This window comes from Apteryx rowi, unplaced genomic scaffold (assembly GCF_003343035.1).
Source record: "Apteryx rowi isolate R43461 unplaced genomic scaffold, aptRow1 scaffold_37, whole genome shotgun sequence".
NCBI lineage: Eukaryota > Metazoa > Chordata > Aves > Apterygiformes > Apterygidae > Apteryx > Apteryx rowi.
In genome coordinates this window covers 1389484-1406993 of record NW_020450196.1, presented here as the reverse complement: position 1 = coordinate 1406993, position 17510 = coordinate 1389484, and the positions used below count along the sequence as shown (strand labels likewise).

At 37.9% G+C, this 17510-nt stretch overlaps 1 protein-coding gene across 1 annotated transcript in view; it reads left to right on the top strand.

Moving 5' to 3' along the window:
- The window catches only part of BNC2 (basonuclin 2), a 240558-nt gene that overhangs the window by 132449 nt on the left and 90599 nt on the right, over positions 1 to 17510 (top strand). The window contains exon 4 of the mRNA XM_026073542.1: positions 7335 to 7570. Coding sequence (XP_025929327.1) covers positions 7335 to 7570 — 236 coding nt within the window. The remainder of the gene's footprint in view (positions 1 to 7334; positions 7571 to 17510) is intronic.

Here is a 17510-nt window from a genome sequence, read left to right as displayed (position 1 = left end):
GGCAAAAACCTTGTCAGCGGAAAACCTGTCGTAGGATCAGAGGAGACAAAAACAGGTGTCACAGAGGCAGTCAAAACTGAAGGAAAAAAAAGATTAGGCTAAAGAGAGAAAGGCAGACAATTACATTAATGCCATTGCTTTTATCTTATAGATGTGTGTTATTATCTCGGGGTGCTGAGTGCGCAATTGCCTCAAAGAAAAGTAGACAGGAGACAAGGAGAAACTTGATAGTTATTAACTCAAGAGGCAGTGTGTCAAAGCTGGATGGGGTTCAAAGTTTTGCAAAGGGATAAAAAAAATTGCAGACAGCAAGCAACGTCTGTGAACAAACTGTGGTTCTGCTTTCGGCTACATAAACCTAGTAGCAATCTAAATGTTTCAACTTGGAATCAGATCATAGAGGGAAAAATTAATGAAAGATTTCATTCAGATTTTTTTTAATAACATTTATTTTGTGTACATGCAACTGAAGTGCTTTTTTTTGTTTTTTTTTTTGATCTGTTATAAAAATGTTGTTAGAGCATGAGGCATGGTGAGGCATGAAGACATTTATCAGTTTAGTTGCTGTGTTGTTTGGGTTTGAAACACCTATTATCAACATGCATTTAATTTTAAAATGCTATTAAGAAACCTTTTACTAAGTGTGAACATCTGTACATTCAGGCTGTAAATTAGGAGATCACATATGTGTCCCTCTGTCAGGGACTAAATGCATTTGGCAAATGGTTTCCATTATTGGCTTTTAAATACTGTAAAAGTCAGAAGGAAAAGTTGCTTTTGTCTATGAATCAGAATATACTTTACTTCCTCTCCTTCCATGACCTTTTAAAATCTACAGCGGCTTAGTGAATGTTTCTCTTCAATCTGTATTAAATTGTGACAAGGAGGAAGASAGGATTGAAATGGAGATAGCCAAAGGATGCCATATTATAGGTGGTATTTATGCCCAGACTGATTCAGGATGTTCACCCACGCATATGAATGTTGAAGTCTTTCCCTCTCTGTGCTTGAGCAAGGAGATGAGTGGGATAATTTCCTAGATCATGAAAATATTTGAGCCATTCAGTAGACAGTGGCAAGCTTTCTTGTCCATGGTCACCTTCTAAGCATGACATTTTTCAAGAGCAAATTTTTTCACCTACAAAGTGCACCACATTACACCATGTGGCAGGTGGTATTAAAAATGCATCCCGAGGGAGGCTAGCGCAGACCACCTCTTATGACTGCAGTAGTTTGCCTATCCCTCCAGCAAATTAGTCATTTGTAGGCTACCTTCTGTTCTTGAAAGGGTTTGTTACTTCTTTTTCTGTGGTTGCTGAAGAAGTAGAAGAAGAAAAGCTTGAACGCTGAACAATATGAAGCTATTCTTGTTCACCGGTAATGAACAGCAAACTACAGTGCCCCACATCATTGCCATTAATAATGCTGGATCTGTTTTACCATGCTCTGCATGCTGTAGTTGCAACAGTATTATAGAATTTTTWATGTTCGTTTTGTATATTTAATCTGTCTCTTCATCTGTTCTCTTGCTTCAGAGAGTGTCCAATTTCTTTAGATAAAAGATATCTGGAAAGTTCCTGAATTATTGTATGTTTCATTTCTGGTTACAAACTACAGAAAAATTCTTTTTTGTTTTCCTATTGACCCCTATCAAATCTGATAATCTGGAAAGACGATGATATTTTTAAGATTATGCCTTGTCGTGTGCATGTGTGTATGCGCTCAGACTGTGTCCCTCTCTGGTAGATAACAGAACTGGTTAGAGAGCTGCAAGAAAATCAGAAAGTAGGAATGCCCAAATTTAGAACTGAAATGGAAGGACATCCCTTATAATCAGTAATCTGACATTGTAACCTACTGCCTCTCTTCTGTGGTGTTCTAAGATATGCAGCCAGGCAGATCAGCTAAGAATAATGATTTCCACTAGACCTTTTTTTCTGTCTCTAGAATACCTAAATATTATAGAAGATCAGGAAATTAGCAAATAGGATGTTTAATTACAACTCTAGCGACACTAAAAGTAGGATACCTAAGATGCTTTTATATGTAATAGAGGCAAAAATCCTATGCTTTTTTTTTACCTATTCAAATAAACCATATCAATGCTTTAAAATACAAAATTAATTAGCGCGTACTTATATTGCTGTTACTTAACAAAAATCCACTCAGAAACAAGGCTTTTATTTTGTCTGATATTGTCCATTGCACATTGGGAAGGAAGAGATCCTAGGTCAATGAGTAAATTTCCATAGCTGGGCCTATAAGCTGGCCACAGTGTGGATAAAAAGAGAGATTTTCTTTTCATCTTCTGGCTTTTCAGAAATTGAACAAGTAATTGGGTCTTATTTTAATATACTCTTTGTATTCAATTTCCTTTAAATTGCATAGGGTCTAAAAACCCAGTAAAATGTAAATAGCAAAGTAGACACACACACCCCCCCCGGTTTTATTGCACTTTAAAAACATCGAAAGTGGAACATTAAATTTGTTTGTTTGATATATTATAAATAGATCCAAAGCCTGTGGCTGGAATTTTGCATAGTGCTACAGGTATAATGTGAAGATAGATATTGTATCAATTTTCATATGGCCCCTTTACGATTCAGATCATACTGTGCAAAGTCTCAGTAAAATCTGGGGGTTTTGCTTACTATCCATGTTGGTAAAGTGTAGATAAGCCAAGTACTAGCAAGAACTTTCATACTAGCCTGCATTTGCAGATAGATGGCTTGCAGTACTTTTTATGAAGTCTTTTTCTTCACCCTTACGTGTTCACGCAGTTGATAAGAGAGCATGTTTGACCAAGATTTTTTTAAAGATAGATAGCTAACTCTCTGTTTAGGTGCTTAAAATAATTGGCCTGATACTCATAAATGTCAAGTGCTGTGCAGTTCTTGGCATCATCAGTCCCTATATATCCCTCTCTCTTCCTGAAAAAAAAGTTACAGGCAAGTTACATAGGCAACTGGGTGAGCTTGACTTTTTGCGACCAAGACTTTCTCAGCACCCATGAAAGTTACCACTCTCATTTCAGCTGCCATGATTGCACATGTAAACACCACCACCATCACCACCACCAACCCCCCCCTACAATGCATTCAAACCCTTCAGACAGGAACATTCATTCCTTTTAGATCTTTTGGGTTACTTGGGTGAGTATCCTTTGCAAAATTTAAGTGTTGATAGCAGTGTACCAAGACCAAGATGTAAACAACTGGAGTCTACTTCTTTTACCACAAGAACAGATAGAAAACCTGTATATTGTGTGCACAGGCACAAAACGTGTAAACGTGTTGGTGCAAAAGAATGTAGCTCAAAGGAACATGTCATTGGGTTTTCTGTGTCTTCACAAAATTGCCATCTGCAGCAACAAAATAACAATAGGAGTTGATTACTTCAGTGCAGAAAGAAAGGCTTCCACCTTGAAATTGCAAAAGGCTAAAGATAGTTCTAGCAAAATCTCAAATATATCGATACTTTAKGAAATCTGTGATTAATACAGACCATATAGGGATTATGGTGCATGCTTGATACCTCAGTGTTATGTGAGAAAAACAGGGATAAAAGGTTCCTAATTCTTATATTAATTGTCCAGCTAGGCATTTTCAGGTGTTGAAGACAAATTTCTGTAACTCCTCTTCTTCTCCCTCTTCCTCTTCTTCTTCATTTTCTTCCTTTTTTCCCTTTTTTATTAAAATTCCTGAAACAAACACTTAAGAATTGAAATTTAGAATTCACTACGGAAATATTACTCTGCTGTATGTTGCTATAGTAAAACTCAAGGGCCTTTTTGGGGGCCATTCCACAAAAGTTTTGATTACTCTACTGTGTAAAGGATATGATTTTAAGATTCATGAGACTTCTTCTTCCCCTCTCAGTGAACAGCTTTCAGCTCAAATTGAGGTAGAGTACCAGACTGTAGGGGCAGTGCGAAGAATTGATTTGAGCTGTTAAGAGAAAGCTTTTGTAGTCTAAGCACCTAGCTGAAAGCAACACAGTCATTTTTCTGAAAAGATTGTGCAGGTTATAACCAAAAAGTTACAAACATGTTAAGACTTTTCTGGGTGAAGTTTTGAGCTCTGTGAAACTGTAAGGCTTGAGTAATACACCTCATGCTGCACAAGGAAGGGACTTACAATGAGTAGTTCATGATGATCAGTCAGTGATATCTTCTTAATAAGAACATATCTGTTTATGTCATTTTTCAGGTACGATAAAGCTCGTTCTTATATATAACGTTTCATCTTGAAGTCTCCAAAGCTCTTATGAAATCATATACTACTGCAGATAATGTTAAACGTTTTCACCTGTGAAATACACTATCGTTCATTAGAATACAGAAATTGAACCAACAGTTTAGGGCAGGAAATGGTGAAGAATGCCCCATCCACATGAAATTAGGTAGGTGATTCTAGGCAACAGAATACAGTTATCTACTTTAGGATTTGGCTAGAGGGATAAAGTTAGTACTCTTGTCCTTACAGAAAGACCAACGAGACTAAGGTCCTTTTAGTATCTCTTATCTGAAAGAGGATGCGTCTAACTACAGAAATGGCCTACTGAATCCTCCCAGAACAGTGGGCATTAGTTCATTGCAGAGGGAAAAATCAGTCAGGAGTACTACAAAAACAACTTCTCTCCACTGACTATTTTATTAGCAATTTTTTAAAGAAACAAGATAATATTTTATAAATTATGAATTGTAGTGAAAAGTTGAATTCTCCTGGCAAGTGCAAGTGGTTTCAGTAATCAGTGATCCATGAGAATTTGAGATGTTTACCATAGCATTGTTCCTCATATTGGCACAAATGCATCTCCTTCCTCRTCATGTACCTTTTATTTTTTGCCTGTAGCATGAGGTCTGTCTTTATTTTGCAAACTTTCTGGTACACGCCCATGCAAAAATGCATGCTTTGTTGTGTTATAAATTACACATTTCAGTGCATATCCTGACTTGTACTTTAACAGAATAAAATTCACTACCTTTGTTTGTGTATTATTCAATCTGCAGAATAAGGCCCCAACTCCAAATTGGAGATCATTTCACTGACGCTTAGAATGTTAATCCAACAAAGGACTCCTTCTTCATTGTTTTTGTGTTCTGAGAAGCAGAAGTCCTTGGATAATACTGCTTGAAAACAAATGTTTTAGATCAATAAGATATCTGCAGGGTATCTTGTGAAAATTTTTGTTTACTCTTCATCCAGTGTGCTTAGTCATTCAGAAGGACCTGTTTTATTTCTTCTTCTTTTCTATTCCATCGTGGTCTTTCCAAAGCTATTATTCTCAGAGTGGTCACATTACATGAAGTGGATAATTGTCCACAGGGTTGTGTAATCTCATTCCATCTATTACTTTTATGATCCACCCAATAGTCTTTACATACAGACATCTTTCAGTCACTCTGACCTGGGCCAAATTGGAATCCACCACCTTAAAATCTTAAGCAAGTCCGTTCTCTTCTTTAGCTAAAAGAACTTGCTTTTCCACACTGTAGGCATAGGGTTTTCTGTTAAGAGAAACAAAGACAAATACTAAATGTATTAGAAGTATGGTATGATGCACTGGTTAAAGAGCAAGATAGAGTTTTAGGAAACATACATTCAGTACTTTACTGTGGTCTGGATTTGTGTAATCTTTGACAAGCCAGTTAACCTGTTTCAGCCCTAGTCTTATTCTGTAAAACTGAGGGTGGAAAGCTTGAAGTGATCCAGGCCTGCTTCCAGAAGGTATTACAAAATTGTAATCAATGCTTAATTATTTTGAGAGGCTTGGGTAAAAGGTGTTACAGCTATTAGCATTGATATTATTAGCAGCATTCTTTCTGTTGGTAATAGCAGCAGTATTTTATTAAGTATTAATATTTTACTCCTTCCAAATAGTTGCTCCCCCCTCATGTGTGTATGTATATATATATACATATATAGAGACACATATATATAGTGTATATATATATAATCTCAGCACACATCCAGCAAAACCTACAGTTACAAAATCAAATTTCTAGGTTTTTCTAGCCAATCACTTTGATGACAGATCTGTTACAGTAGTAGCAAAATAACCATGCAACAAACAGTATCATGCAAAAAAGGGGGGAAAAAACTGTAGGGAAGTATTTGAACTATTTAGGCTTCAATTAAATCCCATTCATTAGACCTTGTAAATAAATCAGTCCCACATCATAAAGCCTGTGCAGCTGAAGTGCTTTGGAAGAAGAGCTTTTGGAAGAAAAATCCTACCCTTCACATTCTTCAGTATAAATGTCTTGTGGAGAGACACAGGACTGCAGTCCCCAGGCTTGCCAATCCCTTATCTTTTGTGAATGTTAAATTAATATTTAAAACTATTTATTCAAAGTTGACTTAACCACTAGAATAGGAAAGATCAGACAAATCAGTTGCAAGAAATGAAGTATGAGGAAACCAGAACTCTTTGACAAAGTATTCCTTGGAGTAAATGTGTTGAATGAAGCCAGCGAGTAAATGATAAGGGCCTTTGCGCTCTGGATGTAAGAAAGCAATTTATCAAGAGTACATGAACTCTCCAGTGACCATAAGCCAAGAAGAAACCAAAGCAGAGGAGGAGAAGTCCCTATAAGATTATTTTAAGTGCTCAGAAAGTTCTGTTTAAAAAGGCAGGCAGAAGCTTAGGTGCTGCAACATACTCCATAAAATGGAAAGGAAATTAAATGTAAACATTGATACTCAATAAAGTGTGTGATGCCATATGTAATTCCATCATATTTAATTTCACAAGGGTATAAGAATTACCAGCATCCTGTAAACCTTCCCTCCCTTCATTTCTTTAAGTTATTCATGTCACAGTGAATAACATAAAATTCACACAAAAGGGTAAACTGAACCAAAGTGTATTACATACTAAGCAGTTCAAGTAGCAGCATGATTAGCTGTATGGTAACTCATGGAACTAATTTTTAGAATGTTTCAAAAGCTGGGGTTTGGGATGTATCTGTTTTGTTTGTTTTTTTTCCCCTAGAGCTTAAGTCTCAAACTTTTAGCAGTTCCAGTTAATTTTGCACAGCTGCAGTCATGGTCATTAGTTCATTCATAAATTTTTCAGAATTTCTTTTGAGGTTATGAGTGTCATAGTCTTTCATACTAAAGTGAGCACCCTTATGCTGTAGGAGTCAAAGTTAATCATGATCTTTGGAAACTAGGCCTATTTTGGAGTGCATCTGTGATAAAGAATCAACTGCGTGATATTTCTACGGAAAACATAATGTGCCCCCCAACCTGGATGTTCTTAGATAATTCTTTGCTTTTTTCTTGCCTTTCCTTTAGCTCTCCTCTTACTCTTAGCCCCTTCTCTTTCAGCCTTGGACAAGCTCAGTACTCAGCACCTCTACCACCCAACCCAGGTGGAGATTGTGCAGTCCAACGTCGTGTTTGACATCAGCAGCCTGATGCTCTATGGTACCCAGGCCGTGCCCGTGAGACTGAAGATACTACTCGACCGACTTTTCAGCGTGCTGAAGCAGGAAGAGGTGTTGCATATTCTACATGGCTTAGGCTGGACTCTCCGGGACTACGTTCGGGGCTACATCCTTCAGGTAGGAAGCACAGCGAAGCGTGTTGCCAAAACCAGTTAACTGACATTTTTTTTTTCCTGCACAATTAGTCACTATGCACCCACAGAGGTAGAAGGCTGTGAGGTAAATTTAGTGTGTTGTATGTAAGGCCAACGATGATGTTGGCAGAAAAAAATATGCCATTTTTACCTAAGCTAAAAAAATGCAGGTTCCTCAGTACCATAGTTTTCCTTTGTACTTGCTTACACTTATTGTAGGAAATACCTCAAATACTGCAAATAGTGAGGTTAGCTAGCTGCAAGCCTGACTTAGTCATGAAGGCAACTGGTGTATTTTCAATGACTATTCTCTGACTTCATAAACTAAGATCTGAGTCAGCAGCTCCTTCAGCTTTTCTTTCCTCCTTTGACTAGATACCTAATATGGGATAGATATAAYGAAGGTTGTGGTAGTGGTTGTGTTGGGAAGCATCATTATAATATAAAATATCAACAGGTAAAATCCTGTTTATAAGGTCATTTTAAAAAGGTAGCTTTAAATAAAGTTTTACACGTGGCTTGGTTAAAATAAAGTAAGCTAACAAAACCTAAAATAATTAAACAGAAAAAACAGATAGGCTTGCTTTAATCATGAATATTGCCATGCATATTTATAGCTGCTTATCTGAAAAATTACACCATCTGTTAGGCTCCGAAGTTATTCATTCCATTGCATGTTCACCAGGCTACTTCTGATTAAGAATCTAATACTACATGATTCTGAGTGCTGTAAATTGCTGCTTACTTTGTGGGAGCTCAGCACCTTCCAGAAGTCGTCCAGTTATTCAAGTGGACACACCAGAAAGTGGAATTTTCAAATTTAAGACAAAGTTTTTCAGATTTATTTCGTTACTGACTGAGGCAAAGATAACTTACTTGGCATTACACAGAAAATATAGGAATCTTTACTCCTGCTCTGGGGAATCCTGAATGTGTTCTTGAATTACTCTTCAATTTTCTGTCCTTAAGTAAATTAGCCTTACATAGTTATACGTACCTTTACATTCCATGTTCTTAAATATTTTCTGATATGCTGGATATACAGATTTTCACAGAAGAGTTCTGAGTTGTCAAACAGTCTTAGAGGAAGAGTAATAGACAAGCTATTACTCTTATAATGAGACCCTGTTATTCTTATAAAGATGTGTACAAATGGAATTCTTAGATTGTTTTAGGATTCTGTCAGGCATCTATTTTGTAAAAGCTGAATGATACACGTGTTCACTTATAAAAGAATTAATCTTTTCCATTACCAATCTACAACTTGTAGATATATGTAGTATTTATACATGGTACCTATACATTTATACATGTAGATATCCATAGATGGATCTATGATATATATGTATGGATGTATATCTATAGGTGATAGATATGATATATAATATAGATATATGATAGACATTTACAGAGATATGTATTTTAATAGCACCATGTGCATATTGCACCATATTTTAGATTCCTGGATTCTAAATGCCACTGATTGACAGGGCTGGAAAAATATGATTTGCAAAAGAATCCCTGTAAAAATGCATCCTTTCCGAGACATAATGCTAGATAAATCGCCATTTGTTAAATGCCTTGAATATTTAGGGGTAACATTACATGCCTAGAATGTAATTTAGTATCCCTTATGGACAAGGAGACTGACTGAAATCAGTAGTTTCCTTGTTATAGAGATTGTTGAATCAGGCCCATATTGATTTTGTTTTAATTATCTTATGGAATGATCTTAAGATATGCAAGAATGGCTTGTGATATAATTACATAGAGGTTTATAGAGAGTCAGATTGTGACCTATGCATCTGAATGGTGTAAAGCCCTATAATACACCATTAGGCTAGAGTTCAGTTTATCTGGCTAAAACTCAATCACAGTGTAGCCCTCAAGGCATGAATTTTACCATTATTGCATTCAACAACAATATATTGAATATTATGTCAGTTAAAGGAGAATAATTATCAAGGAAAGTTAAGGGCAGCTGTTAAAGTCTTACCACATATTGACTTGGTTAGCGCTTGGCTGTGGATTGTGTTAGCGGGCAAATGAAGACATGCTACAGCTAATGTAGTCAAGCCTGTCTGTTAGTTTAGCTCTCTAATTTTGTTTGCATTAAAACTAGGAAACTTGGTATATGGAAAAATTGGATACTGCTCAATAAAGCATATATTATGAGAAATCTTAAGAAAAGTGATCAAACCTCTGATACTACGAATTTTCTTTTTTAAAAAAATAACCATTGCAACTATCTGATAAAAAAGAGAAAAGGAGCGTGCAGGGAAGTTTTGAAGGGAATAGGTAGTATTATAACCCGTATTACAGTAAGAGTGCACACTAGTGAAAACTATAGCTACTGTAACCTTCAAGCACAAGCTATTCCATGAAACTGAACCTTACAGAACTTGCCCACTTCACAGAATTGTTTGGGATTTTCAGATTCAGCTTCTCCACACAAAAAGATTCTGAGGAAATGGTATTAGCCTCCTGTGAGAGAACCAAATGTGTGAAGTGGCAAAAGAAGTTATCCAAAATATCACAGAACTATAGGGCTGTTGCTAGGCTGTCATGTAGTAAATTCAGGAACATATCACCCTCAAGTCTGGAAGTATAGTTACTTATCTTTATCTGTGCAAACCTGTGTAATTTATAACCTAGTTTATTCAAATGCTGCTGAGTTTACCATGCATTCATACATACTCACTGTTTATCAAATATACAAATATGCTATAAGAKAGGTATATGCCAGTAAACTAGCTTGTTTATCTCTAACATAATAAAATTAGTGTACAAAACTGATAACTTTAAGAAATGCTGGGTATCACTGTTTGGTGGGGAAAAAAAGGAAAATTAGTGGCTTTGAGAACATGTGCTCAGAAATACTGATCATAGACTCTCTCTACATCCTAAGTCCCTTTTGCAATGCCTACAAGAAGTACCAGAATAATGAATGGGAATGGTCATTGCAGATTTCCAGAATACTTAATCCTGATTAGAGTTCCAGTGTTCAACAGTTATCCATAGCACCAAAGATTTATAAAACTGATGCAAAATTAGAATTTCATACCATGGGAAGCTCTGACACATTAGTCTGTGCTGAATTTGCCCTGAATCATGTTGAAAGTTTTAAAATATTTTACCATTTTCCTTGAATAGAAATTTTTTGGAGGAAAAAAACCATGAAATCTTCAGGGTAGATGTATCCATTCAAAATCTGTTATTGCAATATTACTAATTATTATGTTTTGTTTCTTCTTAAGAGCCATAATAAGACCTTTCTTTCCACCAAAAAAAAAGAAGAACTTTTGTCAGTAAATTTTGAGAAGAACCTCCCAGTTTGCTCCCCTCTAGAATAATTCAAGGAGAAACAAGAGACAGCCAGTACCTGCTTAGCTGGGTACTAGTGCTGCAAGACCGGTGGGATTATTTGTAATACCCTAGTTTCGACCAATAGTGTTTCCAAAAAGCAAACTGAAAAGCAATTTGGGCAGAGAAAAACTCAGTATCTATGGCATCTTTCAGTGGGTGTGTTAATGGAGAATGGGAAGCGAAGGAACCCAGAAGCCCATGGAGTGGTTGAGGGCAGAGGTAATGTGATTTACTGACTTTCATGTTTGGGCAGTCAGAGCTTGGCCAGTAACGGCCAAAAGATTAAGTCCTGGCAAGCTTACTCTGGCCTGTGTGCAATAAATCAAGTTTCTGGTGGATAGATACCTATCTCTGAAGTGTCAGTGAGTGACCATTTGGTCAGCAGTCTCATCAGAGAGCTCACAGGCTGGATGTTTTAGAGGAGGAGATGTTCCCTCATTTGTGAGGGTGATCCCAAGGAAACTTCCTGCAAAGGAAAACTTTCCAGACTGTGTCTGTTCTGTGGCCATTTAAAGCACTTCAGTTTCTAAGCTTGTTTATCTGCTACCTATCTCGAGGACCCCATTTGGTGTATTTAGTGCAGAACTGTTAATGAAACCAAAGGTTTTTCTCTTTGGGAGGACCCAACACACAACTATCTTTACATGACAGGGAGTTATTCTGTCAACAACAGTAGCTGGTTTGGGTCAGATTCTGCACCTGCTCCTCAGAAAGAAATGTGCTTTGTGTGATTTGTAACTCTACTGATTTTGATGAGGTTACTTCTGCCGTGAAGAGCTGCTCAACGTGAATAAGTCTCCAGTCCTGGTTCGGTTCCAGCTGAGCTCAGCAGTGGGGTAACTTTGCCAGCTGTTCTCCTCTCTTCCCCATTTCAGAATATTTTACCCCTCTTCGCCAGTGTAACTATGAGTTTAATCGCTCCCTAGCCAGGTGCTCTCTAAACAAGCCAGGTTAGGAAAATCCTCCTGCTAAACGTGTGCAAGTTAACTGATTATTCTGAGAAGAAAGGGCTAGAGAGCAATTACGCCACTAGTGGCGAACAGCTGGGACATTCAGCTTTCACACCGGTCCAGCTGCACACAACAGAGCATGTGATCACAACTGAGAACCCATAAACTGACTCTTTGCAAATAATGATTCAATGTTTTATTTTAAGTAACAACTCAACACTTTTCCAAGTGTTTCATGATCAAATAGCTGTATTCCCATAGCGTAAAAGAGGAAAATAAATATTATCTTTATGGTGCAAAGAGGGAAGCAGAGGTACAGAACATTTAAGTGACCAGTTTGTGTCAGAATCAGGAAAAGGGACTAGACCTCAGATTCCCATTCTTATTGTCAATCCTGTGAAAAAAGTGGATTGTAGTCAGTAGCTTACAGGCAGAATTTTGGCTGTCAGGCTCTCTGGTGCTGCTCACAGCTGTGAGAAATTAAAAAAAAAAAAAGGGAAAGAAAAAAAGCCCGGCTGGAAAAGTACGGTATGATATTGGCCACAAAAGGTGACTTGCTTACAACAGTCTGTGCACTGGACAGTGCATGGGGGACCACTAATCCTAGATGAAGGTCTTCTCAGTGGCAATGTCAATGCTGTCAACTGAGGAAATTCCAAATGATTACATACTGTTCTCTACTTTGAAAAGGCTGGAAATTGGACTACAGTGGTTTACTTGTCTCTGTGGTGTGGTTTCATTGTCAAATCCGCTCATTTTAAAACTAAGAAAAAAAATTTGCAGTTAATGACTTTCTCTGCCACTGCTGACTTGGGCTTGTGTATTTCCTTGCACACAGATCATCAGATCAATTCCTACTTCCAGAGTTTTGTTAACTCTTCAGGTGGTAACAAAACACTCGGGATGGACTCAGGTTCATTCTCCAGGCATTTTTCAAAAAACAACATCCCATCAACTAAAACAAGTTCATGCAAACTGTAAAAAACATAGTATAGCTTAAATTATCCAGTTCTGAGATTTGTAAAGAAAAATGGATTCACAACCAAATTAAATATTCCTATATATTAGTGTTACATTTGAATGACAGTTCCTCAGATTTTTATAAAACATAATTGCTGTTGTTGGAATGGGTTGTTTTATTTACTCTCCTAGTTTATCAAATCTAGACAGGAAATTGATAGTTCATGCAACTCAGTCTTGCATCCGGATTAGGTCAAGAGATTTAGGGAGAGACCAAAGAAATGAATTCAAGCTTTTTTAATAATACTGTTCTTCATTTATTTTCTGTTCTTTCCCTGAGTAATCCCTTAGCACCTCATCCCTCCTCAGCATGGGCACAGATGAAAATTATTTTACTGTTCCTAAAATTAAGTATTTCCCACCATTGGCTTTTCCATGGAGAATTTCAGAAAGTCATGGGTGCTGTTGCTATTTGGCCTCTCTTAAAGACCTTGATGAAGCTTTTCTGTTTGTACTCATTTGCCTCCTCTTAAGATGTTTGAACTTTTACTGCTGAGTCCAAGTGCAAGGGCTTGGGTTTAATTAAATAGCTTGTCAAACAGCCTCTATTGCTTAAGCATATGCAGCATTAGAAGGAAAACAAACAAACAGCAGGTCTGAGGGTATCAGCTTGTTCAAGGCAGGCAGCTAGTGGTGTCAGCTTGTGGTAGCAATGATATCATTCTTTAAATGCAATGTTATCTACTATCTATAATCACAGGTCATGTGAAGTTTCTGTCAGGTTGTTTTCCCAAGACAAGCACTCTGTCATAAGCAGAACCCCTGCCAGTGGTAGTATGCTATGTTATTTGTGATAATGAAAATTACAAAGTTAAGAGAAATTGGCAATCAAGTTACGATATGATGAAAAATAAAAAAAAATTTATGCTTACAACCCAGGGAAAGTTCTGATGACAATTACACACCATTAATACAACTAAAATGGCTTTTGTATGTGAAGGTTCTGTGTTCAATTAATTGACATCTCTTCTCATTCCTCATTTGTCTCTTTGTCAATCTATGTTAATTAATACTTTGCACTTATTTAGCTGTGACCACTGGAGGATTTCCAAGCATATTAAGGAGCAGTCACTTACTTAGGCTTTCCATGTCTGTATGATCATTACCCCATTTTTATGGATAGTAAAACTGATGCAGAGAAAGGTTAAGATGTTTATCTGGTAAAGCCTATACCAAGCACAAAGCAGAATCAAAGTCTTTCACATGCTAGCTCATGATTCCCATAATAACCGCCACCTACATTTAATTACTTGACAATGAAGGGAGAGTTACTCTTCTTTTATAGCTTTATTGGTTGGCTTTCTCCAGCTATGGTTTTTGTGTTTTCTTTGCCCCTTGAAATTATTGTCAACATTCACATATATTCCTTTGTTCTGGTGTTATTTTTCAGTGGTGGCCTCTGAGCTACCAAGACTCAAGGCTGGATAACATTTATCCAGAATTCTACTTTCCCAGTACAAATGTGATTTAAATCTCATTCTCTTCAGTATGTGTCCTGCTTATTTCTTGCTATTGGTCCCCCTCTCTTCCCTCCTCCCCCTTTTTCCACTCCAACTTACTCCTTCTGTTGTCTTTGCCTCCCGTTCTCCCCCCCTTTTTTTTGCTTATCTTCCCTCCTTCAGCCTCACTTCTGTTTCGCTGCCCCTTCTCCGCTTTGCCTCTTTATCACAAAGAAATGAAAAGGATCTGTTACATGATGTGTCCATCTCCCAAGTTTTCCGCTCCTCCCGCAGCACCACTGCATGCTAATATTTGTGTCTGATCATCTGGAAGAGTTTCTTCTCTCCCACGTGAGTCAGTTTAGCGTGACTCCCCTGCACTCTGTGAAACAGAGATCCTCTGCTGTGCCCCTTGCTCTTTTGTCAGCTGTGCTAAGCCAGGAGTGACTACCCTATCTCTACTCTAAACTGAAAAAAAAAAGTGGAGATAAACTTTTGAGGGCTGAAGAGGGAGATGGGAAACAACAAGACTCTGAACCACAGCACAGCCGTTGAGCCACGGAGGAGCATTGCTGTGCAGGAGCAAAGCAGTGCCACTCCTGCTACGGTGTGAAGTGCTTTCAGGTTTTCTCTGTGGCTGCACTAACTTGCCTAACATCTCCCTGCTGCTTTTGATACCTTCCTCTCTAATAGTAGCATTACCAACCATACTAGTGCTACATGACTTTTTATTTATCTCGCCTGTTAGCACTTGAACTGGGAAAGAATAAAAATAAAGGCCAAAGAGTTTGAAGGCACTTCTGAATGCCACCAGGACAAGTTACRTGACAACAGATGTCTCAGTAACATGCAAAGATCATTTGGATTTTCAGAATATGTGCAGCTGGAGAGCTGTGCTATTGCTGCTCTGTGGCTTGCATCTTGCAAGGGTAATGAAGCGGAGGGCTGTATAACCCCTGGGATCAACAGCAGTATACATGATGCTAGTTCATAATGGCTACTATGAAATAGCCTTTATAACCAGTGTTTCACATGACTCAGGAATACAGAGATGGCCTTTTTAATGGCTCACATTTTGTCTATCAAAGACAAAAAACAAACAAACAAACAAAACAAAGAGACACTTTTGTGAATCTGTGTTTCTGCTACCTGGACCACATACTGTTTACAGTACTGAGGTGAGCAGAAGCAGTGATCCCACTGACTGACGTAGTTTCACACAGCTGGGCACAGCTACTGGCATGCAGAGCGAGGAAATGGCTGATGCTGAAGGTCTGTCAGGCATATGCCGTGACCATGTGTGCTTTCTTTTTAAAATGGAGCTGAAAAGCTCTTCACCTGCCGAAGCCTGAGTTCGCGGTCCTGTGTTTCTCCTGTGATAGCTGATGAAATCACAAACACCTGAAGCAGAGTGGAGGACAAGGAGGGTGAGAGGAATAGTTCACTCCCCAAGTTGCTTTAGGTGTGAGTGATGCCATCAAGCATTTCAGGAGAAACAGGACCCTGAACTTGGGTGTTGGCAGGTAAGCAAAGGAGGAAACTATTCCTAGCTTTCTTACTTCAGAATGCATTTGAATTTATATTAACCATTTATGATCACAAAACTTTTTCAATGAAATTACTGATACATTGTGCATGTGCTTGTGTGTGTATGACAAAAGTCTCCATTTTTCAGATTGATCCTCTGGGGATGAGAGGAAGGGAGGGGAGGGCTTTCCTCCCAGCTGAAGAATCACTTTGCTTGCTGCCCATGCCCTGTTGAGTCCTTCACCAGAATGTATCCTGCACTATACCAAGGAAATGTGACTGCTGAGTTGAGGACGGGAACTTGGGGTTACTGTGCATCTCAAGTTATTTGTAATAAGTGCAGGGATCAGTTATAAAATAAAGAAAGCAAAGGGTCACAAAGCTTTTGATCAAAGGGAAAGGGGGGAGAGTTGTTCCAAGAATCCAAGAAATTAACATTGTTCTTTTCACAGAACACAGGACAAAGGTTAGTACTTCTGCTTTTTATAGACTATCATGTCTACCGAGGACCTCAGGCTGAGTTCAAATCATGATCCTGGAGGTGGTAAGGTCATGGTATTACCCATTCAGCTACACATCAATGGAGATTAACTCAATTAGATAGTACAGAGTATTGGTTCCTTCCAGACCATGACACTTGAATGGATTTAAGACTTTTCCCAATTTAGACACCTCTTGCTTTTATTTCTTGAGTTTAGGGGTGGTTTTGATTGTCTGTGTGTCAGAACTGGCTTCAGGCACTCATGAAATCTAGGCCCACAGACACTTAGGAATCAGGAAGGGCCCCAGAGAATCAAACTTGTCATCTGTCCGGCATCAGTTGATTTACTGCTTTTCTTGAACTCTAAGGGATCTCAAGGGGACTTTTTCCCTTGCAGCACTGATCTTTCAATGAGGTGCTAGTGCCTGTCCTGAGCAATAACAAGGAATAACAGTGAAGTGTGAATGACTCTTATTAGGAGGGGTAAATGTCATTAGCACTTATTGTTGCCTTCTAGGCAGTAAGAGCTCAGTGTTGAATGTAGACAGACAACCCCCTTTTACTTACCAGTGTACATTTTGAATCTAGTAAGTTGAACTCTTATATTTTAATTATGAAATTTACTTTTCTTTCTTAYGCTGAAATATCTTATGTGTTTTGGTTGTCATTTGGTACCATGTCCTAGAATTTGAATGCTTAACTTGGAGCCAGGAGACATGTATTATTTTACTGGCTATAATATATTAACTTGCTGCACAAGTCCTTTGTGCTTCAGCTTGATTTCCCTCCTCCCTCCTCCCCCACGGCTCTTGCAAAATGATCTAATCATCCCAATTAATACTAGGATGTTGTTAATTAATGTTTATGAAGTGCTTTGAGATCCTCTAATGAAATAGAATGTGTAATTAGTCTTGTTCTTTGGTCAAATTCTGAAACATCACCACCGGAATAGTAGTTCCAGTAACTAATTTTTTAAATAATCTTTTTAGCAAACATAAGAGGAAGAATTTGTTTTGTATTTTAATTTAGTCGCTCCCTTGGATAATTTTTGCCTTTTATAGTAGGGAGAAAGTAAGTCTGCATATATCCTGTCTTCCTTGAAATCCATGATGAACCTTGCATGGACTTTAGAAGGGCTGA